Source organism: Schistocerca gregaria, chromosome X, assembly GCF_023897955.1.
Source record: "Schistocerca gregaria isolate iqSchGreg1 chromosome X, iqSchGreg1.2, whole genome shotgun sequence".
NCBI classification, from domain to species: domain Eukaryota; kingdom Metazoa; phylum Arthropoda; class Insecta; order Orthoptera; family Acrididae; genus Schistocerca; species Schistocerca gregaria.
Window position 1 is genome coordinate 43,647,701 of NC_064931.1, and position 27,531 is coordinate 43,675,231.

At 38.9% G+C, this 27,531-nt stretch overlaps 1 protein-coding gene across 1 annotated transcript in view; it reads left to right on the forward strand.

Annotated features, from left to right (window-relative positions):
• The first annotated feature begins 4,676 nt into the window (after positions 1-4,676).
• Positions 4,677-27,531, forward strand: part of LOC126299502 (zinc finger CCCH-type with G patch domain-containing protein) — a 151,411-nt gene continuing 128,556 nt past the window's right edge. Inside the window, exon 1 of the mRNA XM_049991449.1 lies at positions 4,677-5,213. Within this exon, the coding sequence (XP_049847406.1) occupies positions 5,160-5,213 (54 nt within the window). The 5' untranslated portion in view covers positions 4,677-5,159. The remainder of the gene's footprint in view (positions 5,214-27,531) is intronic.

Genomic DNA, 27,531 nt, shown 5'->3' on the forward strand with positions numbered 1-27,531 from the left:
CGGCCGAAATACTGAATTCGGTCTTCCGAAGTTGTTTCAACGCAGAAGATCGTAACTCTGTCCCTCCTTCCAATCGTCGTAGGAACGTCGAAATGGCAGATACTGAGAAAACCGATCGCGGAATTGAAAAGCAGCTACAATCGCTTAGTAGTGGAAAGGTGTCAGGGCTAGATGCGATACTTATGAGATTCTATAAAGATTATGCGAAAGAACTTTCTCCTATTCTAGTAGTAGTTTATCGTTTATTGCTTGAGCAACGAAAGATACCTAACGACTGGAAAAAGCGCTGGTCATTCCCGTTTTTAAGAAAGGCAATAAGACAGAGCCACACATTTGTAGACCTATATCGTTGACGTCAATCTGTTGTAGAATTATGGAACATATTTTATGCTCAAGAATTATGACAGTTTTTGAAAATGAACATCTCCTCTATAAAAATCATTTTGCAAGCAGAGATCCTGCAAAACTCAGCTCGTTCTGTGCCTCCATGAGATCCACAGCGCAGTGGACAATGGCGCTCAGGTTGATGCCATGCTCCTTGATTTCATTAAGGCATTTGACACCGTCCCACATTGTCGTTGAAAGAAAAATGTACGAGCTTACGGAGTGTCAGAACAGACTTGCGATTGGAATCAAGACTTTCTTGCAGATAGAACATAATACATCACTCTTAACGAAACAAAATGGATGGATGTAAAGGTAATATCTGGAGTACTACAGGGAAGTGTGATAGGACCGTTGCTGTTTACAATATATATAAATAATCCAGTAGAAACAGTCAGATGCTCCTTAACGTTATTCGCAGATGATGCAGTTGTTTATACCAAAGTAGCAACGCCAGAAGATAGTAAGAATTTGCAGAACGACCTGCAGAAATTTGATGATTGGTGTAGGCTCTGGCAATTGACTCTGAACGTAAATAAATGTAACCTATTGCGCATACATAGGAAAAGAAATGCACTACTGTACAGCTACACTATTGTTGACAAACAGCTGGAGACAGCGCCCGCTGTAAAATATCTAGGTGTAACTATCCAGAGCGACCTTAATTGGAATGACCACATAAAAGAGATAGGTTTAATCAATATCACACAATAATTGATATGAGTAGGATATCCAATTTCTTCCATATCTGCTCCAGTTTCTAGTTTTAATTGACTGTATGCACTGTTATTGCTAAATCTCTCCCAGCCTCCAAAATTGATATTAGCATTGTTGTCTCCAAATCCAATTCATTTATTCAGGTCAGTTTTTAAATGATTTAAGATATGTACACAAAAATTGACCACCATGTCTAATGGCTCCCTATTAAACTTCCCAGTTTCATTAATTTTAAATTTGTGCGCATCTTGGCAAAATATTAAATCAAAAGTAGATTTTTTTCAATTTTATTGTTACTTGCTTCGCTGCTGATACTATAAAACGAGCAACTTTGAAATTATCTCGGAAGAAAACAATTGAATGAGGTGGAAGATCTTGCGAGGTGCCAGGGCTAGCAGTATATATAACACTAAATTCTTCTAGAATCTTCATATGGAAATGATGCTCTAAGCCCCCCCCCCCCTTTTCTAACTCCGACTTTTGCTGTTGCACATGGATTAAGGAGAACTGACTGTAATCGATGCTGCAAATGGAGTAGAAATGAGTTGGGCACCTGCGATAATTTAATTTGATAGAAATTAATTTGATAAAGGAAAGTTTCATTAACGTAGTGATAAATAAAAGGGTTGCTCTACCAATCAACAAAATGAAATTTCTGTCGAAAATAACAATGTGATTTATTACGACTAAACTAAAAATAATAAACAAAATACAGGAAACATTTACAATGTGTCAAATTATATACTCAAATAAATGCTGTCAAGGTGAAGTTGTCCATAAACTAGATTGTGACATTTATGACCAAGTGATATGTGGAGCCAATTCCTTGCAACTCAATTCTTAAGAGAAACAGGCAGCCAACCCAACATTAATTGCTGCTACAGTAGTGAGAACTCAGACAATGAACACCCAAGACAGAACCACGTTAGAAAAGACGGGAACAGGCGCGCTCTTCTGAGCTCTCATTGTCACATATCAAAATTCCCTAATATGCCGGTGCTGCAGACATACATTACCAAGCTGTCTTCTTAACTGCAAGGGCAGGATCTGGCATACCGGAGGCGGTAGCTGGTTGCTTCGACGTCCCGTCGTGGTGATCATAATGTTGCGAGTATATCCCTAAACAAATTATCCTGGTCTGGTTGTACCAGACTAAAGACTTCCTGGCAACACAAATGCTCCTCTGAGGGAGACGAAGAAGGCTAACCACACAATCACTGGCGGTACAGTGATGGATTTTAACGAGCGAAGTCACACAGTAACTCCGATACAGTCAGCTTTAGCCAAAACTGCTAAAGACGGAAAACATAGGCCGCTTGTACGCATAACGGTTAATTGCCAACTGTACTCGGAAAGTTACGTTGAAGTCGAAACTTCAGCAATTTCGTCAAACAGTTACAATTAAATGAAAGTATATTAGACAGTCAACGGAAGGCAGACTGTCCAGAGCAGCGAGAGCACAGTCTTGTAACCTACTCCAAGCGAAAGGCGAGAGCCGAATCCGTTAAGAGCACCCGTAGAAGCAGAACACAGAACATTCACGCCCCCACGACAATGGCCGTGGTAAAAAGTTCCAATCAGCAACTCGAAAACCGGCGGAAAATTCCACTCTATTGCCGAAACACTAGTATTCCACCAATGGAGATACTTGGCGCCAATTTCTGCGCCGATTTTGCTACGTCACGGAGCTATCCCCTGAACAAGCCAATCACAATTATGATTTTGCAGAAAACGCGGGAATTTGCCTACCAAGAGAAGTCACTCCCACGCCTCGCTGGTAGCCCGTCAGAAAGTGTTTTCACTAAGTTTCTGCGAAGTAACAGAATCACTAGCCCCAGCCGCTCCTTCAGGCCCCTATGGGCGTGTCACCCCCACTCTTATGACAATGTCGGCGTCTGGCTAGCATCCGATCGACTCCCTCACACCCGTCGGCGTAAGCCTTCCAAGATCAGCAGAACCCGCCTGTCACCGGACCACCCAGGTGACGAGAGACGCTGCGTGGGAAGTCCGCATGTGAAGCAGTAGCAACTTTTCACCTCATGCAATTAGAGAGGAAAATATTCATATCTTCTGATTTCTCAATGCTAGCCTTGTAATGACAATGCTCGGCCTTACTTCCTCAAATCGAATTACTCAGAGTAAGATATAAATATGAGAGGGGGCAAGTCACAGTGTGCATCATAATGGCATGCTACCTCTCAGTTTTGCTTAATCAGACATGTTGGTTTTGTTCTAGATGAGGTACGCTGAACATCATTTTTTGAGTCATTAAATATTTTTATATTATTAAAACACTCCATAGAAGTAAAAGACTGATGTTCTTTGACCAAATGGTATGCAAAACACAATTCTGTTGCAACTATTTTTTCTTCTTCTGTCGTGTTTAAATAATTTATGAGAGTATTATTCATATTTGAGGATGAGACATTGGATTTATGTTTCTCTTTTACAATGTGATCCTTTATGTCTGCACTTCCTCTATGGCCAGTACTTTAATATGTATTACAGAGTTTCCAGAAGGCTTCATAGTCTTTTTTATATAATAAGTATATATTTCTCTCTGTATTCGTCAGAAAATTCTCTTTGGCCTTGTAGATAGGTCTAAAACATTATAAAATATGGTGTTTACAAACTTCATCATTAAATTTTTTAAAAACTACATTTTACGTACAATGGTAACAACTTTTTAAAGAGTTCATCTTAGAGGGGAGTGACAGGGAAGGGTCAGTGTAAGGCTAAGCAATTAACAGCATGTAACTTTGGCTGATCATCCGCTACAGGCGAAACATCAACCGGAAATAACAAGGTTTCGAGATTGTCTACTATAAGGATGCTCACATTCAAATATGGTATTACTCGTAGTGGTAAATACTAAATAAAATAAATTCAGATGTCAGTAACTCAATAAGTAGAAAACCAATGACATTTTAAACTCCAGTAGTGTATTTAATCCATGCCAGACTGTTAGGTTACAAGTGCTGGGAACCACGAGGAAAAGCAGGATATCTGTCGTCTTCTGGCGACACGACAGAGCGGTACTAGAGTGAGATGAATCTTCACAAAGTTGTTGTACTGTAATATCTAACTTTAAGAAAATTCACTTACATCGGCAGCAAACTGCAGACAGAAGCTGTAGAAAAATATGATATTTACATAAATATCGTATTTTCAGACTTTGTTGTGAAACACCTTCTAATTAGCCGAATACAATAACAATTAGTCTCGTGTACGCTTACAGACTGGGAGTTGCGATTACATGATTGTGATGACGTGTTGCGCGTCGAGTAGAGGGATTACTACCTGACAGACAATGCAGACAATGTTAAGAATCAAAAAACTATATATTTGAACGTAGCCGGGACACCAGGACTTGAAATTCGAAACTAGCACTATTAATCGGGACGCCTGACAACTCTAGCCCATATATCAGTTAGCCGATAACTACATTATGTACTATGCCTATACGTGTGTGTGACAATCATGTATACTCATGGAATACTTACACTTTTTCTTGATGAATATTTAATACATAATTACGTATGATACTGCTGAGAGGCTAATGAAAAATGAGCGTCAGTTAGAGCGACGCAGTGATCGCTGTTTGATCTTTGCAACATGGGAGCAAGTGAAGATCTTTGCAAGTTACTGTCCTATACTACCAACAGACGAAGTTTGTTTATTTTGTATATCCGCGAAATATTTACTATGGTGTTTTGGTTATGTTGTATAGAAATATGTTGGCATATTTTCGAACATAAGTATTGTGATTTAGTTAAATTCGTGTGATGTCGTAAAGTGCATCTGTGTTGTTTGGCTATTATCAGTAACTGAATATTCAATTCTGATTTGTTTTCTCGACGTTTTGCTTATTGGCGACCGTAAACTCTTATATTTCCATCTCGAATTCGACCTTCAGTTGAATAGAGTGAAGTATCACCACATAAACGTTACCGCTGCCAAGGGATTTTCCGAAATTTAAGTCTTATTTATTGCTTAATACAGCTTTAATATTTGCATTTTAATTAGGATATGCCAAGTAGATAAAGTGCTGCAAAACCATGACAACCGAATATGAAGAACTGGCAGATTCCCTGAAAAAGTATGAAGAGCAGGTAAGCATTACCTTATTTTCATTGTTATTCATTTTTTGCTGCCCTTTAGCCAGAAAATGTTGTATAGTGGAGATGAGTTTCCTTTTGCATACTTTCTAGTGCTGTCAGCTTTCCCCCTCCTTGTGTTTGAATGTCATAGCTGATTTAATTATTTGCAAATTATGTGTTGTATTAGCACTTGATTATAAATGTGTAGAAATCCGAGGTTTATGTTCGTTTACATTTTTAGTTTTTTGGAATACTTTGACGTGAAATAAAGTTGTGCTTTAGTTTCATGTCAAAGTCATTTACGTTCTTCCTCATCTATCCTTTACCATCCAATTCTGCCCTCGTGAAATTCATTATCATTCTACTGATTTACAAAGTGCACTCAAATGCGGCTGTGATCATGCTGGTTCGATTTATATCAAGCAATACAAACAGCTTGTTTTTTCCAGTAGATGTAGAGTTGTGGCAGTCATCATACGATGAAGTAGTAGAATTGATGTTAGTTTTTCTAAAGTGTGTAAGTTTCAATCACACATTTCACATACTTGCTATGTTATTTGAATGCAGTGGAGTTGGCTGTTGATATTCATTCATCTTACATTTCTGGTTTTGTGTTTATTTAGTTATTCATCCACATGCAGGGATAAATTTACAATGATACAGTATCTGTCATCTTAATACAGTGACAATAAACAGCACAAAAATTATGCGTACAGAATATAAAGGCATGCTTTAAGGGGATAGGACAGATGGTCACCTGTGGTCTTGAAAGTACCATCCCAGCATTTGCCAGATGGTACTTAGGAAGACCACAGAAAATCTAGGTCAGGGTGTTCAGACAGGGGAAGCTCCATCCATCCAAATATCAGGTCATTGTCTTAACAACAGCACTGCCTAATTCAGTTGGTCCTGATTGTACAATGTTCTTAAATGCAAACACAGTTTTGCTCTTCATTGCTGCACATATTGTTGATCCATGCTGATGGCTCTAGAATGAGGCACTTGCATCTATAAGCCCATCCCTTGCACTAACTCCAGTTCATTTAGAAAACCGACTCCTGGCCAGTACACGTTCCATGCCACTATTCCCAGCCTCAGTTTGCAAGTCCTCTCAGTCCATCTGAAAAACTAAGACAGCACGACAACCCCCCTCCTTCCCATGATGAATGATGTGTTGAACTCAGAAGAATGACAAGACATTACTGTCTTATGCTATTGTAGATCTTGGCACATGATTTTCTTGCAAAACCATTATACCATTGTAATTTGACAAGGTGATGTAGTTATCCCCTTTCATTATTAACCACTAATCTGAACCATTTAAGTAATCTATGATTGTGTAGCATGCATTATTTATAAAGAAACTTTTTTTCAAACGCATGTATTTTAACAATCTTTTTCATCTCCTGTGGTAGTTAATTGTACAACTTTATTTCCTGATAAATTCTGTTTTGAGTTTATTGTTTGTATTTTCGTGGTAAGTGTAAGTCCAAACCGGCTGTTGTTCCATGATTATGTTTAGATCTTTTAGTGAAATACTTAGTAATGTTTTCCCTGTTATGCGAATAGATTAGTTAATGTACTGTTCTCTCCCAAGCATACTGTTTCATCTCCAGGAAACACAGGACTTATCACTACACTTGGACTTGACTGTGAGCGGTGAGTCAGTGATAGGGCTAAGTGTAATGTACAGGGAAGGCAGAGACAGGGAGAACTTGGAGGATTACTGAAGCGTCAGATTCCACTCGTCTGCTTTGTCCCATGACGTCACCAATAGGGCGGAAACGACCATTCTCAACGTCTTTAATATGGCGCCTATAATGTCATTACATAAACAACAACAAACACGAAAATACATAGAAAAACCACAAACATGTCTCTCTCCAAAAATATAATCAAACTAACGGGACCAGCGCGGGATATTTTTTTTTTTTTTTTTTTTTTTTTTTTTTTTTTTTTTTGTTTGGACGAACTAAATATAAACACACCACGTTCTCAAACCATACAAAATGACGACATAAAAACACCACAAAAATTCCCAAATTCCACTACACTTACAATATTGACAGGAATCAGTCTCTTCCTGTCACCTACATAGCTCAACTGCAATTGTCAATACCATAAAATAAAAACCAACTATACTCCAAAAATAAACACACTGCAACTATCGATACCACAAAACCAACACCGAAAACAACAAAGATTGGAAACGGCCACTTCCCTTGTCCTAGATAGGTCAACTGCAACTCACGATACCAAAACACATAGCTACGATGACACATTGGAATCGAACACCTCCCTTGACGTATAAAGGTCAACAACAGGTCATTGTGCCAAAACACACACAGCTATGATGACAAACTGAAATCGGTCACTTCCCATGACCTATGCAGCTCAAATACAACTGCCGATACCAAAAAAATTGAAACCGAGTACTTCCCCTAAGATACATGAATCAACCCCAAGTGTCGATAACAAAACTTCAACCACCAACACATGTACAGAAAATAACACCGACCCAGCAACAATCCATACCAAGTGGTCCAGCACTGGTTGCTTGACCATCTCAGAAAAATTTTATATTTGTTGGGTGAATTCCCCAATTTTAGTAGTCACAAAAATATTTTTGTAAAAAAAATTATTGTTTATTATTTATAAATGGTGGCCATATTTGTTTCAGGCCGCATGTGTTTTTTCATATTTGCTAGCATCTACATATTTTACAATTATTCAGTAGTGGATCGCCCTAAGCCTTTCAGATAAAATGCATTTAGTTCAGCACACTCTGGGCTACAAATCAATATCATTATCACTTTTAATAGAGTATCAATGGTGAGCATTTTAAAAAATGGATTTTTTAAAATTTTTCCATTTTGTGGCCTGCAACATCTTTGTTGGGGGACCACATAAAAATCTGAAAATTTCACAGTTATTAGACCTTTATGATATCGAACTTCATTATAAATTACAACTTAGAGATTCAGTTGGAAGTAACGGAAAAAACACGAGTCAAAAATACATTTTTTTAACATATGCAGTATCTGGTAGGCTAATCAAATGATGTATACCAGTTCCCCTTACACCAACAATTGTCTACTCACACTTATTTAGCTAGAAGTTCTTGAAGTGTGCAGTGGAGAATGGTGTCTCACTATTCTGTAGGTGTTGTTATTAATGAAGCATGCCATAAAAGTGTGTATACAGTGTATCCTAAAGACATTACTTTAATCGAAGATTACAGTGAAGAAGAAAAATTGTTGTTTTACCTACGAGTCAGCCCAGAGGTCAAATAAACATACAAGTACCACGAAATGAAATACTTAAAAAAATTTCATCACCTTTTTGGTCGGACTTGCATGGACCCTTTTGAGAAACATTAGAAACCTATAACAAAATGTCTGCGAGAAATAACATTTGATCATTATTCTATAAATAAAAGCCCTTTGGCAATCTCATACCAGGAAAATCATTGTATCCAACATGTTATTCTAAGATATTTGTAATTCCAAGAGAAAGGATAATGAAATCTCAGATACAGAATTTTGTGACTTATCAGCAACCATTAAAAAAGTAGATACAGCTTGTGAAATCGTGGGTATATCGCCTGTTAGTAAAATTAGAAAACTAAGTCAAGATAAAAGACCAAATACTTTGAATACAAAAATTGACAAAGTGGCAACTACAGTCAAAAAGAATTTGGAAGTTTCATTTCAAAATACAATTTGTACTAAAACAGATGGAAATTCTAAAACATCAGCAACTGAGTATGATGATTTGATAGAAAAACTAAATGCTGTACTTCAAACAAAGAGGATACAATTAACATTATCAATTTACTGCCTAATTCTCGGAGTCGAGCAAAATTTAGTGATGAATTTAATGTGTCAGAACTTCTTGTTAAGTTAATAACGCAATTAATAAAAGAACAGGGAATTTTACCAGCATTACAAAAGAAAAGTGCACTAATTTGGTAGATAGTCAATAAAGTTATTAAGTATTATGATGATGACAATAACAACCATGGACCTTGCCGTTGGTGGGGAGGCTTGCGTGCCTCAGCGATACAGATGGCCGTACCGTAGGTGCAACCACAACGGAGGGGTATCTGTTGAGAGGCCAGACAAACGTGTGGTTCCTGAAGAGGGGCAGCAGCCTTTTCAGTAGTTGCAGAGGCAACAGTCTGGATGATTGACTGATCTGGCCTTGCAACATTAACCAAAACGGCCTTGCTGTGCTGGTACTGCGAACGGCTGAAAGCAAGGGAAACTACAGCCGTAATTTTTCCCGAGGACATGCAGCTTTACTGTATGATTAAATGATGATGGCATCCTCTTGGGTAAAATATTCCGGAGGTAAAATAGTCCCCCATTCGGATCTCCGGGCGGGGACTACTCAGGAGGATGTCGTTATCAGGAGAAAGAAAACTGGCATTCTACGGATCGGAGCGTGGAATGTCAGATCCCTTAATCGGGCAGGTAGGTTAGAAAATTTAAAAAGGGAAATGGATAGGTTAAAGTTAGATATAGTGGGAATTAGTGAAGTTCGGTGGCAGGAGGAACAAGACTTCTGGTCAGGCGACTACAGGGTTATAAACACAAAATCAAATAGGGGTAATGCAGGAGTAGGTTTAATAATGAATAGGAAAATAGGAATGCGGGTAAGCTACTACAAACAGCATAGTGAACGCATTATTGTGGCCAAGATAGATACGAAGCCCACACCTACTACAGTAGTACAAGTTTATATGCCAACTAGCTCTGCAGATGATGAAGAAATTGAAGAAATGTACGATGAAATAAAAGAAATTATTCAGGTAGTGAAGGGAGACGAAAATTTAATAGTAATGGGTGACTGGAATTCGAGTGTAGGAAAAGGGAGAGAAGGAAACATAGTAGGTGAATATGGATTGGGGCTAAGAAATGAAAGAGGAAGCCGCCTAGTAGAATTTTGCACAGAGCACAACTTAATCATAGCTAACACTTGGTTTAAGAATCATGAAAGAAGGTTGTATACGTGGAAGAACCCTGGAGATACTAAAAGGTATCAGATAGATTATATAATGGTAAGACAGAGATTTAGGAACCAGGTTTTAAGTTGTAAGACATTTCCAGGGCAGATGTGGACTCTGACCACAATCTATTGGTTATGACCTGTAGATTAAAACTGAAGAAACTGCAAAAATGTGAGAAGTTAAGGAGATGGGACCTGGATAAACTGAAAGAACCAGAGGTTGTACAGAGTTTCAGAGAGAGCATAAGGGAACAATTGACAGGAATAGGGGAAAGAAATACAGTAGAAGAAGAATGGGTAGCTCTGAGGGATGTAGTAGTGAAGGCAGCAGAGGATAAAGTAGGTACAAAGACGAGGGCTGCTAGAAATCCTTGGGTAACAGAAGAAATATCGAATTTAATTGATGAAAGGAGAAAATATAAAAATGCAGTAAATGAAGCAGGCAAAAAGGAATACAAACGTCTCAAAAATGAGATCGACAGGAAGTGCAAAATGGCTAAACAGGGATGGCTAGAGGACAAATGTAAGGATGTAGAAGCTTATCTCACTAGGGGTAAGATAGATACTGCCTACAGGAAAATTAAAGAGACCTTTGGAGAGAAGAGAACCACGTGTATGAATATCAAGAGCTCAGATGGCAGCCCAGTTCTAAGCAAAGAAGGGAAGGCAGAAAGGTGGAAGGAGTATATAGAAGGTTTATACAAGGGCGATGTACTTGAGGACAATATTATGGAAATGGAGGAGGATGTAGATGAGGACGAAATGGGAGATACGATACTGCGTGAAGAGTTTGACAGAGCACTGAAAGACCTGAGTCGAAACAAGGCCCCCGGAGTAGACAACATTCCATTAGAACTACTGACGGCCTTGGGAGAGCCAGTCATGACAAAACTCTACCAGCTGGTGAGCAAGATGTATGAGACAGGCGAAATACCCTCAGACTTCAAGAAGAATATAATAATTCCAATCCCAAAGAAAGCAGGTGCTGACAGATGTGAAAATTACCGAACTATCAGTTTAATAAGCCACGGCTGCAAAATACTAACTCGAATTCTTTACAGACGAATGGAAAAACTGGTAGATGCAGACCTCGGGGAGGATCAGTTCGGATTCCGTCGAAATGTTGGAACACGTGAGGCAATACTGACCTTACGACTTATCTTAGAAGAAAGATTAAGAAAAGGCAAACCCACGTTTCTAGCATTTGTAGACTTAGAGAAAGCTTTTGACAATGTTGACTGGAATACTCTTTTTCAAATTCTAAAGGTGGCAGGGGTAAAATACAGGGAGCGAAAGGCTATTTATAATTTGTACAGAAACCAGATGGCAGTAATAAGAGTCGAGGGGCATGAAAGGGAAGCAGTGGTTGGGAAAGGAGTGAGACAGGGTTGTAGCCTCTCCCCGATGTTATTCAATCTGTATATTGAGCAAGCAGTAAAGGAAACAAAAGAAAAATTTGGAGTAGGTATTAAAATTCATGGAGACGAAGTAAAAACTTTGAGGTTCGCCGATGACATTGTAATTCTGTCAGAGACGGCAAAGGACCTGGAAGAGCAGTTGAACGGAATGGACAGTGTCTTGAAAGGAGGATATAAGATGAACATTAACAAAAGCAAAACGAGGATAATGGAATGTAGTCAAATTAAATCGGGTGATGCTGAGGGAATTAGATTAGGAAATGAGACACTTAAAGTAGTAAAGGAGTTTTGCTATTTAGGAAGTAAAATAACTGATGATGGTCGAAGTAGAGAGGATATAAAATGTAGACTGGCAATGGCAAGGAAAGCGTTTCTGAAAAAGAGAAATTTGTTAACATCGAATATAGATTTATGTATCAGGAAGTCGTTTCTGAAAGTATTTGTTTGGAGTGTAGCCATGTATGGAAGTGAAACATGGACGATTACTAGTTTGGACAAGAAGAGAATAGAAGCTTTCGAAATGTGGTGCTACAGAAGAATACTGAAGATAAGGTGGATAGATCACGTAACTAATGAGGATGTATTGAATAGGATTGGGGAGAAGAGAAGTTTGTGGCACAACTTGACTAGAAGAAGGGATCGGTTGGTAGGACATGTTTTGAGGCATCAAGGGATCACAAATTTAGCATTGGAGGGCAGCGTGGAGGGTAAAAATCGTAGAGGGAGACCGAGAGATGAGTACACTAAGCAGATTCAGAAGGATGTAGGTTGCAGTAGGTACTGGGAGATGAAGCAGCTTGCACAGGATAGAGTAGCATGGAGAGCTGCATCAAACCAGTCTCAGGACTGAAGACAACAACAACATGATGTCTGGCAAAAAGACTGTGATTCTGTGAAAGAAAATGGTTCTAAGATTCAAAGACAAAGAAGGTTAATGTTGTGTAATTTAAATGAACTATTCATTGAATTTAAAAAAGAAAATCCTGACATTAAAATTGGAAGATCAAAGTTTTGTGAGTTGAGATCAAGATGTTGTATTGTTGCAGGGACACCTGACACCCATAATGTTTGTGTTTGTTTGTATCATCAGAACATAAAGTTGATGATAGTTGGGGCCAATCTTAGAGTTGACTATAAAGATGTTTTGGAAGTTATGGTATGCAATATTGACAGTTACAATTGTATGATAAAGGCAAAATGTGAAGATTGTCCAGGCAAACAAGCTTTACTTGACATGGTTGAAAAATCCGAAGAAGACGATTTGATGCCTGACAATATAAAATACAAACAATGGGTGACACAAGACAGAACTCAATTGGTGACAGTCATAAAATCATGAGAAGTGTTTTTTAAAGTGTTGGTGGCTAACTGTGAAAATCTGAAAATGCATAATTTTATTGGAAAAGCTCAAAGTAAAGTTTTGAAAGACAAAAAGCAAACCTTGGCAACTAATGAATGCTTAGTCCTTGCTGACTTTTCTGAAAGTTATTCCTTTGTTGTTCAAGATGAAGTACAAGGGCACCACTGGGTAAACAGACATGTCACAGTTCATCCACTTGTTTTCTATTATAAAGTTGAAGATAAACTAATGAGCCATAGCTTTTGTGTCATAAGTAACTACCTTGAACACAACTAGAGAAATGCACATTTTTCAACTAAAATTAACAAACTACATTAAACAGCACCACCCTTCCATAAAAAAAAAGAACTGATTTACTTTTCGGATGGGGCAGCAAGTCAATAAAAAAAACAAAAAAAGTTATTAGCATCTCCTTTCATAAAGAAGATTTTGGGTTTGATGTAGAATGGCTTTTTTTCGCTTCATGCCATGGGAAGAGTGATTGTAATGGTGTCGGGGGTACAACAAAGTGAGCTGTCACAAAAGCAAGTCTGCAGCAGACTGATGACAGTCATATCATAACACCCCAAGAAATGTTTGAATTCTGTGAAAAAACATATCAAAGGAATTACTTATGTTTTTGTACAATGTGAGGAAATACAAGAAGTCTATGACAGTGTCTTGAAGGAAAGGTACAACACTTGTCAGAAGGTTAAAGGCACTAGATCTTTTCATTGCTTTGTACCCCATTCACACAACTTACTGAAATGTAAGATCACATCAACTTCGCCTGATAGTGAACTTCATCAGTGTGGAAAACTTGTAAAACTGGTTCTTCAAAATAAAGACATAGTGGCTTGTGTTTACAATGAGCAGTGGTGCATTGGCGAAGTTGATAATATTGAATGTCAAAACCCAGATGCACATGTATTTTATCACCCTCCAGTACCAAGGACATCTTTTTAAAAAAATTGAGAAGGATCAAGTTTGGATGCCACTTAAAAATGTGCTAAGGAAGCTGTCTCCCATGGAATTTACAACTGAGACTGGACGAACTTATAATCTAACACCCAAATTGAGCTCAATGAGTGATGTACTAAAAACAAATAACAAGAGAACAGTATAATGTAATTGGTAGGCTTATTTTCAATTAAAAAGTAAGTAATCGTAGATACGATTAAATAATATACAGGTGATGCTGGAGTTTAGGTCATCTGTTTCTCGGTACACTAACAGTTGTGTAAAGGAGTGAAATGGCAGTGGTGTCAAGTTGATGACAGAACAGAATGACTTGGATGTTAGGTAAGGGGTAGATACGGTGATTATAAGGAAATGAGACACTGGATTGACTTACTGTGATGCTTCATGACGTGTTTGCAGTGAACGTGCAGAACAACACAGACACTGGTTTAGAACTTCAGTACGGGTAAAACTTAGATGAGGCATACTAGATTCTCCAAGCAATTACCAGAACAAATATGTCCCCAGCCTATAACTTTATTAGAATTCGAATATACACAGTTATGTGTGGTACTAAAGGCTACGAACCATGGAAGTGTCAGATTCTACTGCCATAATGAAATCCTTAATTGAAAGTGCTTGTCACAATGAAAGTGACATACATGTAGACAAATGTACAATGTAATCTGATAACCCTAGGTCAGAGGTACAAATCGGCAAGCTCTGTAAGTCATTCTTTGTGTACAAGCTTAATTAATTAAGCATAGTGGTCACTCACATAGTATCTGCTTTAGGCTGTTGATCATCCAAGACTGCTGTCTGCAATTCTCCTCTGTGTGGAACTCTCCCCTGTCTGGAACTTTGGCTTGCCTGTCATTTGAAGGGCTCTATATAATGCATTTGGGGCTGTTTGCGTACAGGTGGTACATGACTGCATCACTTCTTACTTCCAATTTCCAATCAGTGTGCATGATATCAGTTGTTTCTCAATGTATATGAACTCTTAATGGGCTAACAAAAGTGGCTTGTACTGTACATTTATAAGTTACAAGGCTTACTCGTAATATTCATACTTACTGATTTTTCTTTTTTTATGGCAACTCTTCATAATTCGGTCATTACAGTGAACTCAGTTTGGTATGCCTGGGGGTCCTCATTAAATATATTGATAAAGAATTTCGGCATCCATTGAGGAAACAAGTTTCAAAGAGATACAAATTGTGGTGCACATTGGAATTAATGATGCTCATCATATTGGTTCCAAGGTTACAATTGGATCATTCCAGTATCTGACTGAGAAGACTGGCCATGCCCATGGAATTTCAACAAAGATAACAATCAACTAAATTGTCTTGAGAACTGATTGTTGCTATTGGTTCTGAGTCGAGTGCAAGGCTTTGGAGGTAGGCTGCAACTCGCTAGACATGAGCCATAAGGTTGGGAACTGTAGTTTTTCTTTACAAAAATAAGATTAAGTGACTCTGACTCTCCAACAAATACAGATAATGAAATATGTTTGAATCCATGAAGTATTAGTGTAAGATTCAAAAAGATGTCTCCCACAGATGAGATAATGAAAATCTTTGTGATCAGTAGCCAAACCATTGGCAAAAAAGTACTAAGGTTTGAAGCATTCTTAAAAAGCAGTGGAGCTCAGATGCAGAAAGCGGGCAAAAACCCATTATTGACAGCAGTGAGATTTTTTGAGTAAATCTGAGTGTATATCCAATGGACAGGCTATTGGGAAGTGGATGTCGTGTATTGTTTGCAGTAGACAAGAAACTCAAATACACTAGCATAGAAATTGCAGCTGCTTCCGAGATTGTTTGGGCAAGATTCATTATTAAGAGAGGGTATGAACTTATATCCTGGCCTTCTGTCAACCACCAGACACACTCTGAGATGTAATCAAAAACTAGATAAAACCTCAGTTTGATAATACATACCACGGGACAGGGTGAGGTTGATATTTTGGGCTAAGATTGATCACTGCACAATTCTCTGTTGGGTTACTAATTTCCAGCTAATGTGAAAATGGATGTTTGCCTTCTTCAGGTTGGTAGAAACTGGAATGTACTCGAAGTGGAATCTCTATTGTTGAACAAATCTAGAACTGATTTGTAATACCACTATAAAAATTGATTACAATTTCACCCATTTTTGTGGGGTTAAATACATCTGAATGTAAGTGAAAAGCCAGCTGGAGTGGCCGAGCGGTTCTAGGCGCTACAGTCTGGATCTGTGCGACCGCTATGGTTGCAGGTTTCGAATCCTGCCTCTTGCATGGATGTATGTGATGTCCTTAGGTTAGTTAGGTTTAAGTTCTAAGTTCTAGGGGACTGCTGACCTCAGAAGTTAAGTCGCATAGTGCTCAGAGCTATTTGAACCATTTTGTAAGTGAAAATTATATGTATGTGCTTGTGTTAGAGCATAGTCTTTTATATTATTGTTCAGTTGTTATCTTAACACACAGTAGTGCACTATAAACATATTGTCACACGGTAATCACTATCAGGCCCAAATCTGAAAGCAGGTTCATCAGTGAAGTACAACCCTTAACACTCAAAGGACTTTTATTATGAACATCAACTTAGAAATACAACAGAATTCAACTTCGGTATGTAGAATGCTGCTGTTAATGCAACGATCCAGTATACCTGAATATACAACCATAAGAACTTAGGATAACTTTCCAAAAATGATAATACTAAATAACTGCACTGGTGGTTGGATTTGAAATAGCGTCCTGCAGCATACCAGCCAGTGATGCTAACCACTATGCCACATTGTGTGCAGTACAGCTCCCGGAGAAACAGTGACCCACTGTTTCAGAATTTGTCATCGAAGCTGAATGCAGCACCCTGGACATAGATCTTGTCAGTTATCCTCTGTGTGGCAGCATTTCTGGAACCTCGCATCCTGCTCATGTTGTAATTTTCTCTTCACTATGAAGTACATCAAAGGCAGCCTCTCCTGTATAAGCTCCTCAGTCTTCTGTTTTCTTGAATGAGAAGCACCCACATCGATCTGTGCTCGAGGTCTGTAGAAGGGCTTCATATGGACATGGCTGGCATAGTTGCACTTTTTTTTTGATGACTGGTCATACTCCTTGACTTTGAATATATTATGTCTGACAAGACATGATACAACCCAAAGTAGTGGTTTAGTAACTTTTCCAATAGCCTCACTCTCTGCACAGGCATAAAAATGTGTACCAAGTCTCCTGGGATGTCTCTCACTAAGTGCTTGGCATTGGATCTTGTCGTGCACATCCACAATCCATATGTGGACTAGCTATCTTGCTTCTTTGATCTTGGTAATAGAGTGTTTCATGTAGTAATCCTAAGTATCGTTCTGTTGAAATGGGAACAGTGTATCCATTGTTGTTTCGACCTCGGAAGCGTGGAGTGGAAATAACAGTATGAAGCCTTTGTTATCTTGCTTTACTGTGTTATATGCAATGTCACAACATGCATTATTGTAATCTAACATCTCCGTTTGACATCAGCAGACATTGAGAGCATATCTGCCAACCTTTTATGAAATCATTCGGTGAGGCCATTCGTCTGTGTGTCATAGGCAGTTGTCATCCTGTTATTGATATCACTATGTGAAATTACCTTTGATTTTAGTTTCGACTGAAAACTTCTCCACAATGAGAGAGCATCACTTGTGGTGCTCCATGCTTGAAGATGTTGCCTTCTACAACGAGTCTGTCAGCTTCCAGAGATTCAGCAGTGAGCACAGCTTTGGTAACAGTGTAGTGTGTGAGGAAGTCAGCGAAGACTGTCTATTCCTGTTTGTCGACCTTGCAACCTCTCCTGGATGGAATGATGCAGCTGCAGGCACGATTAGTACCAGACACCCCAGAGATAATTGCAACACTTATTTCAGTTGCTGTCATTGCTTAAATGGCTCACATAGTGTCTGACAAACCAGTTAGGTTAGGTTAGGAGCATAGACAACTGCAAGGCACATGTTACTGGTTGTAGAGTAGTTCATCTCAGATTTGGAGAGTACTCTGGAAGCATAAGTTATCACCTTTTCCAGCACCTTCATGAATTTGTACTAGAACTGCACGTATCCCTTGACAGTGGTGTCAGTGCAAGGTTTTGTCTCTGTATTCTTGTCATGCAATGATTGAACTGTAGAAGATATTAATGCCGTCTTAAGGACAGGAAAAATATTTCTCGTGGCTCTTCTCAGTAATATGAGCACATTCCAAGATAACTTCCCACATCACGAATATACTGGGGAGTCAGAAAATCTGTGACTGCTCTTATTTTCTCTGGATTGGGGTGCACACCATCCTCATTAACTAGGTACTGCAAGATTTTTATTCGTTGGGTGGCATAGAGGCACTTTTTTGGATACTTGCAGAGGTCTGCTGTCTGAGCCACTTTGTTGTGATTGTCAGGCAGCGTAGATACTCTTCAAATGTCTTCGAAAAAATGATGATGTTATCCAGGTAGCAAAGATGTTGAAACAGGTTATCTATGGTATGTTAAAAGGTGTCTGGAGCACTACATAATCCAAATGGAATAATTTTAAACTCACAGAGGCCATCACAAGTTATGGAGATAGTTTTTTTCCTGGTCAGCCTTGTCAACCTTTGTTTCCCAGTAGCTTGGCTCTATATCCGTAGTTGAGAAATAGTTAGTCTTTCATCAATGCGCGGTTGTGGGTAGACACCTTTTTTGTGATTTTGTTCAGCCATTGGTAGTCGACGTAGAAATGTAATATGCTGTCCTTTTCTTCACAAGGACCAGATAGGAGGACCAAGGACACTCTGACAGTTCAATGATATCATCGTTCAGCACCTTCTTCATTTCCTTCCAAGTTGTCTCGTATTCAGCTGATGACACACTACAAAAACATTGGATGATTGGTGGATGATATGCAGTGATGATACGGTGCTTTACCATGGGCAGCTTTTTCTGTCTTTTCTCCACTCTAAATTTGAAAGCAGATAGGCTAATACTCACCAATGTTGTTCCTTGACCAGGCTAGATACTATTGACAGTTCATAGTAGATTTCTTCATTGTATTGTCTGCAGTGGTAGTGGAGCAAGATTCTTGGTTTGGTTAATCATACAAGTATACATTTAGCGATGACTTGTGTCCGCTCGTGACATTAGTGATCCATTTGTATTTACCCTAATCCAATCTTGATGATCCCATGCCCACTGTGGTCATAATTCATAAAAATTGGATCAATGTGGGAACACAGTGACTTGGCACATCAGCTTAAGGCAGGTACGACTCCAATGGTCCTCTAGAGATCCTGATTACTCAGCATGTCAACAGATTGCCAGGAAAGCCTGAAGAATTAAAAGCTTTGTAGTTTGACTGAACATCTAGGTAGACGACTGGAACTTATTGTTGACAGCTAGATAACATCTTCAACAGCAAACACACATCCAGAGCAGTCTTTGTTATGTGTGCGTATTGGAATATCTTCATCAATCTGGAGCTGTGATCTTCCGCAGTCTGTGAGTGTTTGTGACATCTACAAGAACTCCAATCTGCAAACAATATTAAGAACACATTTTGCCTAAACCACAAATTTGAAGCACTCTTTTTCTGTCATTGATAATTATTCTTGGAGTATGTGGTCCCATCAGCTGGGCATATTTCTCATTTGTTACATTCAGTACAATCAATTTCATCTCACAGAATAGTCTTCTTTAGCTGGTGATGATAAGGCTCCAGAGTTGACATGCACCTTGGTAGGTTGACTGTCAGTGATGATGTTAATGAGATTTCCAGTTCTGGTAACTGTCATCAGTAGGGGATTTTCATCTGTGGCAGCCTCACCTCCAAATGTGGGTGCCTCATTTAGTTTTCCTGCTAAAGATCGACACACCTCCTCCTCAACATTCTCTAATTCGTCCTAATGTATGGGGCCAACATTCATGGCCGCTATCTCTTGATTACTCTGTCTGACTGTTCTGTTTGCCATAAACTGCTGTACATATCTTCTCTTATTACCTTACATATGAGAAAGACAGAGTCACAATGGTCTACCGCAACTGCCATAGGAACCACATTCAGGAGTCAGTCACACTTCTTGCATCCGACTCTTTTTCTCTCGCATTTAGCTGATGTGCTGGCAGTGCTGGAGCAATCTCTCAATTATTTTGACATCATTTACCAGAAGAACTTGGAACATCTCTCCTGTGACTTCTTTTTGTCAAATGTAAGATTTTATTGTCTTCTGTCTGTTGTGTCATGCCTACTCGTCGAATATGGGATGCCTAGGAAACCCACTTTCTTCAATCGCTAGACAACTCAAGCAAATCATTTTAATGAATTTTTATTACAGTAAGATAAATGACAATACTTAACTTTGAGAATTTACAATGCTGTGTCACAAGCAACGGGCAACAGACAAAATAAGAAAATCTGTTCAGTATACACAACTCCTAATACAAGTGAAACAATACAGCTGCTGTAGACCTCATAGAACAGCTAGTCTTCAACTCGACCGTGGCCACATGGCATGGTGTGTATGTTCTCGTTGCACAACCGAGCACACTGGACTCGCATTCGATAGGATGACAGTTCAGTCCCGTGTCCGGTCATCATGACTTAGGTTTTCCATGACTTCCCTGGATGGTTCCTTTGAAAGGGCTTGACCGACATCCTTCCCTATTCTTCCCTAATCCAATGAGACCGATGACCTCGCTGTTTGGTCTCTTCCCCCCAAAACAACCCAACCCTTCTCTTTGCCTAGAGGCCGCTGCTGTCTTGGTGTCATCCTAGAGAGGGGTTGGTCAGTGTACTATTGGCGGACTTCTTCAAAGCCCTCTGTGCTCTACTGTTCCTGACCGTCATGCCAGCACTTGTCTTTTACTCCAGAGCACTGTCACTCTGATTCACAATGTGATACAGAGCCAAAATATTCCTTGTGTAAGATCATGTTGTTTTCCGATTGTGTTGGACCCTGTTCTTCATTTGTTCTTCCACCAAGTGGACTTGCAGCTGATTGTCAGCAAATGGTTTCTTCAGTTTGACCTGGAATTTGTGCTTGCTAACTACCTTCCCCTTGTTGTTCTCGAACCAGTGTTGGGCTGTGCTGTCCAAGCATAAGTACACATTTGCTGAACACATCATGACATCACACATGTTGTATTTGGTGAATCAGTCAATTCCTTCAGCAGTTTCATTGGGTCCTAACCATTATTTTTGCAAAACCCTTATTGATGCCTGATATGTAGCTGAATTGCTGCTATTTTGGAACCCATTGTTTTCCTGAATATATGGACAATGTATGCTTGTATCCCAGTTTGCATCTCTGTAGGCGACAGCCCTGGTTAAGTACCCAGCATTTCAACTAAACGTGTCATGTCATAACAAATAACAAGTCTAAATCCAATAGTAGGTTTCTCAATGATGTTCAACACTTAACACTGAAAGCAAGTTTATTACAAACACCAGTGTACAAATAGAAGAGACCTGGACTAGTGGACAATGTGTGCTGCTATTTATACAAACATTGAATATTCCAGAATATAAAAATGTAAGCAGTTTGGAGAACCTTCAAGAAATGATAAAAAGTATATAGAAAGTAACTGCTGGTGGTTGGGTTTGAACTGGGAACCTGCATCACACCTATTAGTGATGCTAATCGCTATGCCACTTTGGATACAGCTAACCTCACCAGTGTCTCTCCGTGTAATGTGTTCAATTATGATGAGACTGGTGTCAGTAATGATCCAGGAAAATCGTTTGTGATTGGTAGATATGGTATGAAGTGTCCTGAAAATATATACAGCCATTCTAAGTCTGCAACGATATTATTATCTGTGGGTCAGCTGCAAGTGACTTCTCCCTCCATGTGTGATATACAGAGGTGAGCACATTCAGAACCTTTGGATAGAAAATGGCCATAAAGACCATTATTACGGCAACAAATTGTGTTTTACTGCTGGGAGTTGACATAGTCCTACTTCACATGGGTGCAGTTACATGGCAAAATTTATGGACTGGGTGCATAGATGGAAAATGAAATATCATCAACTGTCAAAAGGGCAGTGTGTGAAGCATTTGACTAATGCAGCAGAATCTTGTCAAGAAACCTCTCGCAAACTCCAAACAAACTCCTGTCATATGTAAAGACTGTGAGTGGCACCAAAGTGAATATCCAGACACTTATGGATGACTCAGGAACTTTAGTAAGGGTAACAAAGCAAAAGCTGAGGTGCTCAACTCCATTTTCAAATATTCCTTTGCAAAGGAAATTGCATGATTACTGTCCCCAATTTAATTTTTACACCACAACAATAACACGTGATAGAGCTATTAGTGTCAGTTGAATTTAGAAACAACTAGAATTGTTAAAATTGAACTAGGCCTCAGGGCCCAAAGCACTCCCTATCAGATTTTGTGCAGAAATTGTAGCTTACTTAACAGGCTCATGGATCCCTCACTGGTTGGAATAAAACATAGGTCAAACTGATCTGCAAAGAGTGTTGCAAATATAACTCACGTAATTATTGTCCAATATCATTGATATCCATCTGTTCTAGAATCTTAGAACATATTCTGAGCTAAGATGTAATTAGATATCCCAAACAGAACGAATTCCTTCATGGTGAGCACAATGGATTTAAAAAACAGTCAGTCATGTAAAACTCAACTCCCACTCTTCCCACATGATAGCCTGAAAGCTGTAACTGAAGGAAAGTGGGCAGATGAAGTGTTTCGTAACTTCTGAAAAGGATTTCACTCAGTACCACAGCATCACTACTTAATGAAAGTATGATCACCGGGTTATCAAACAAAGTGTGTGACTAAGTTGAGGATTTCATGGGCAGGAGTATGCAGCATGTTATCTTGGATAGAGAGTCATTAACGATTTTAGAATTAGTCAAGTGTGTTCCAGGCAAGTGTATGTTGTGACCCTTTCTGCTCATGTTGTATATTAATGAGACCTGGCACTCAGTGTTAATAGCAATCTCAGTCTTGATGCATTTACGTATAAAGATGTATTAGCAAGCTGAAAACAGTTATGTGGATGTTCAAACAGAGCTTGATAAGATTTCAAAGAGATGCAAATCTTGTCAGCTTGCTTTAAAGTTTCAGAAATGCAACATTTGCCCTTCACAAAATGCAAAAACGTAGTACAGTGTGGGAAATATGAAAGATGATTATACATAGCCTCAGTTGTAGCAGAGCTGGTGACAGACTTTCCTTCATTGGTAGAATGCTAGGAAAGTGTAGTTGATCCACAAAGGAGACTACTTGCAAAATACCTGTTCAACAGATGTGTGGGTCACATACTAATTTGGACTAACAAGTGATACTGAATATCTAAAAAGAAGGGCAGTAGGGCAGTGTGTACACCGACATGAGTGTTTGATTCATGGGAGAGCATCACAGGAATTCTGGAAAACTTGAACTGGCAGACCCTTAAATGTAGACATCAATCATCCCACAAAGGCCAACTGCCAAAGTGAGGAATCTGGGAATATGCTACAGCAATCTTCATATCACTCCTCTATGGGCTGCAAATACAAGATGTGACTGAGTACAGTAACCACAGAAGCATTTAAGCATTCTTTATTATGAATGGAATAGGAAGAAATTCAAAGATGTGTGGCAATGGGAAGTACAATCTGTCATACAGCCCACAGTGGTTTCCAGAAGATGGATGTAGATGTATGGTTCCTTGTACAACACTGTGCTAATTTTTCCCCATATTCTTATTGATATCATGATAAGTTACATAGTCACGTTAGTTTTTATCATTATCATTATAGCTTTTATGACTGACATTTGGTTTATAAATGGTGAAAATTTTGTGATTTGTGTTTGACAGATTTTATCAACTGATATCCAAGACAGAAGGCTCCAGTTGTTGTTGTTGTTGTTGTTGTTGATTTTGGAGGTGGTGGTTGTGGTTGTGATTGTGGTGGTTATCATCTTCAGTCCAAAGACTGGTTTGATGCATCTCTCCCTGTTGGTCTGCCCTGTGCAAACTCTTCATCTCTTCATAACTACTGCAATTCTACCAGTAAATAATTTCCAACTTGTTTACTGTTGTCTAGCCTTCCTCTACCTATACAGTTTTTACCTCCTCACCCGCTTCTTCTCCCAATTCCCTCCCTAAAACCTGCCAAATTGATTATTCCTTGATGCCTCCGTATATGCCCTATCAACCGACCTCTTGTGTTGGTCAATTACTTAATTCCCCAATTCCATTCAGTACCTCCCCATTGGTTATTTGATCAGTCTGTCTAATCTTCAGCATTTTCCTTTAGAATCACATTTGAGAAGCTTCTATTTTATTTGTGTCTGAGCTGTTTATCATTCAGATTTAATTTTTGTACAAGGCAATATTCCATACCTTCAGAAAAAGACTTCCTAATGCTGCCTTATGTGATGTGCCAAAACATTGTGTTCCTATGTTCATCCAGTGATATGGTGAATAATCATTGCAGTGGGCATGGGATCATCGAGATTGGATAAGGGTAAATGGAAATGTACCATCCAGGCAGATGAATCACATTTCAGGTTACGCCGGGTCTACATTTACATCTATTCTGCAAACCATCATGAAGTGCATGGCAGAGCGTACGTCACATTGTACAAGTTATTAGAGTTTCTTCCCATTCCATTCATGTATGGAGTGCAGGAAGGATAATTGTTTGAATTCCTATATGTGTTCAGTAATCATTGTAATCTTATCTTCTTGAACCCTATGTGAGTGATATGTAGGGGGTTGTAGTATATTTCTTAGAGTCATCATTTAAAGCTGGTTCTTGAAACATTGTTAGGAGACTTTCGCGGAATAGTTAACGTCTATCTTCAAGAATCTACAAGTTCAATTTCTTCAGTATCTCTTTGGTTCTCCCACGGATCAAACAAACCTGTGACCATTCATGCTGCCCTTCTCTGTATTAATTCAATATCCCCTGTTAGTACTATTTGTAATATTGCAAACTTGAGCAATATTCTGGAGTGATTTGTAAGTAATCTCCTTTGTAGACTGATTGAACTTCCCCAGTATTCTACCAATAAACCAAAGTGTACCACCTGTGTTACCCATGACTGAACATATGTGATCATTCCATTTCATATCCCTACAAAGTGTTGCATACTGGTATTTTTATGAGTTGGCCGATTGCAGCAGTGACTCATTGATATTATAGTCATAGGATACTATATGTTTTTTTTTTTTTTTTTTTCATTTTGTGAAGTGCACAGCTTTACATTTCTGAACATTTAAAGTAAGTTTCCAGTCTTTGCACCACTTTGAAATCTTATCAAGATCTGACTGAATATTTATGCAGCTTCTTTCAGACATTACTTCATTATCGATTACTATGTCATCTGTAAAAAGCCTGAGGTTTCTATTAGTATTTTCTCCTAGGTCATTTATATGCAACACAAACAGCAAGGATCGCAACACACTTCCATGGTGCAGACGTGCAGTTACTTCTACATTTGATGGTGACTGTCCATCCAAGATAACATGCTGCATCCTTCCTACCAAAAAGTCCTCAATCCAGTCACAAATTTCACTTGATATCTCCTATGATTTTACTTTTGACAATAAGGGCAGGTGTGGTACTGAGTCAAATGCTTTTTGGAAATCAAGAAATACTGCATCTACCTGATTGTCTGGATCCAAAGGTTTCAATATGTCATATGGGAAAAAGTGCGAGTTGAGTTTCACATGATCGATGTTTTCGGAATCTGTGCTGGGTGGCATTCTGTTCAAAGTACCTCATTATGTTTGAGCTCAGAATATGTTATGAGACTTTCTATAATAAAACAATGCCAAGGATACTGGATAGTAGTTTTGTGGATCACTCCAACCACCCTTCTTATAGATAGGCGTGACCTGTGCTTTTTTCCAAGAACTGGGCAAGGTTTTTAATTCAAGGGTTCTACAGCAGATTACAGTTAGAAGAGGAGCTAACTCAGTTGTAAATTCAGTATAGAATACGACAGGGATTCCATCGGGCTGTGGAGCTTTGTTCAACTTTAACATTTTAGCTGTTTCTCAACACCACTGACACTAATATCGATTTCTTTTCAGTGGTATGAGAATTAAATTGGAGTAGCTCTCCTCGTTTTCCCTTTGTAAAGGAATATTTGAAAACAGAGTTAAGCATTTCAGTTTTTGCTTTGCTAACCTCAGTTTCAGTTTCTATCTCATGCATTAGGGTCTGTACACTAACTTTGGTGCCACTAGCAGCCTATACATACAACTGGAATTCTTTTGTTTTGTAAAATATCATTTGACAATATTCTACAACAGTAGTCATTGAAGACTTTAAGCATTGCTCTCTTGACAGCCAAATGTGTTTCATCCAACATCTTTCTATTTATAGCCCTTCACTTTGTTTTATACATATTATGCAGTAATCTTCGTTTCTTCAGAAGTTTCTTTACAGTGACTGTATACCATGGAGGTTCCCTCCCATTGTGAACTGTTGTACTAGGTATATATCTGTCCAGTGCATGGTCAACTGTTCGTTTAAACTTGAGCCATATTTCTTTTGCATTCTCCTGCCCTGTGCTGAATGTTTCAGGTTGCTCATTGAGATAATACACTACTGATTTTCTATCTAGTTTACTCAACATATATGTCTTTCTGCTTGTTTTATTTGTCGTTTGCACTTTGGTAATCGCTGTTTCCACAAATGTGTCACGGTTACTTATACCAGTTTTGATTTTGGCATCTGCAAAGAGGTCAGGTCTATTTGTTGTCATTAGATCCAGTATATTTCCATCATGAGTGGAGTTCGTAACTATCTGTTCTAGGTAGTTTTCAGAGAAGGCATTTAGTAATGTTACACAGGATGTCTTATCATGCCCTCCACCAACAAAACTGTAATTTTCCCAATTAATTGTTGGATGATTAAAGTCTCCACCAATGATTGCGATATGATTGGGGAATTTATGTACAAGTGAACCGAGGTTTCCTCTTAAGTTTTTGGTTATATCAAGGGATGCTTCGGGTGGGTAATAGAAGGATCCAATTATCATTTTATGCCCACCCCTGTTACTGAGTCTTGCCCAAACAATCTCATATGCAGCTTCAATTTCCACCTCAATGGATTCAAATTCTTGTCTACTGTGACAAATACACCACCTCCATTTCCCATTTGTCTACACTTTCAATATATACTTAAATTTTCCCCAAAAATTTTGCTGCTATCAATTTCAGGTTTCAGCCATCTTTCTGTATGAGGTCAACAGTCATGTCTCGAAATGCTGTCATCCAGCTGCTAGAAATATGCACCACAATACACATGTCAACCAGTGCTGTGGGAGACATCTACCTGGGCCACCTTGGGACCTGTGATAGTAATCGAAGACACCATGACAGGTGTAGGCTATATGAACACTGTCGTGTAGCGCATGTATAGCTTCACGGTTGATGTCTTCCCCAACTGCAGTGGCATATTCCAACAGGATAACTGTCCATGTCACAAGGCCGGAATCATGCTGTGGTGGTTTGAGGAGCATGACAGTGAAGTCATATTGATGTCTTGGCCAACAAATGCGATTGATCTGAACCTGACAGAACACATCTGGGAAGTTATCAGGCACGAGTTCTGTGCCCACAAACTATTGACCTGTAATT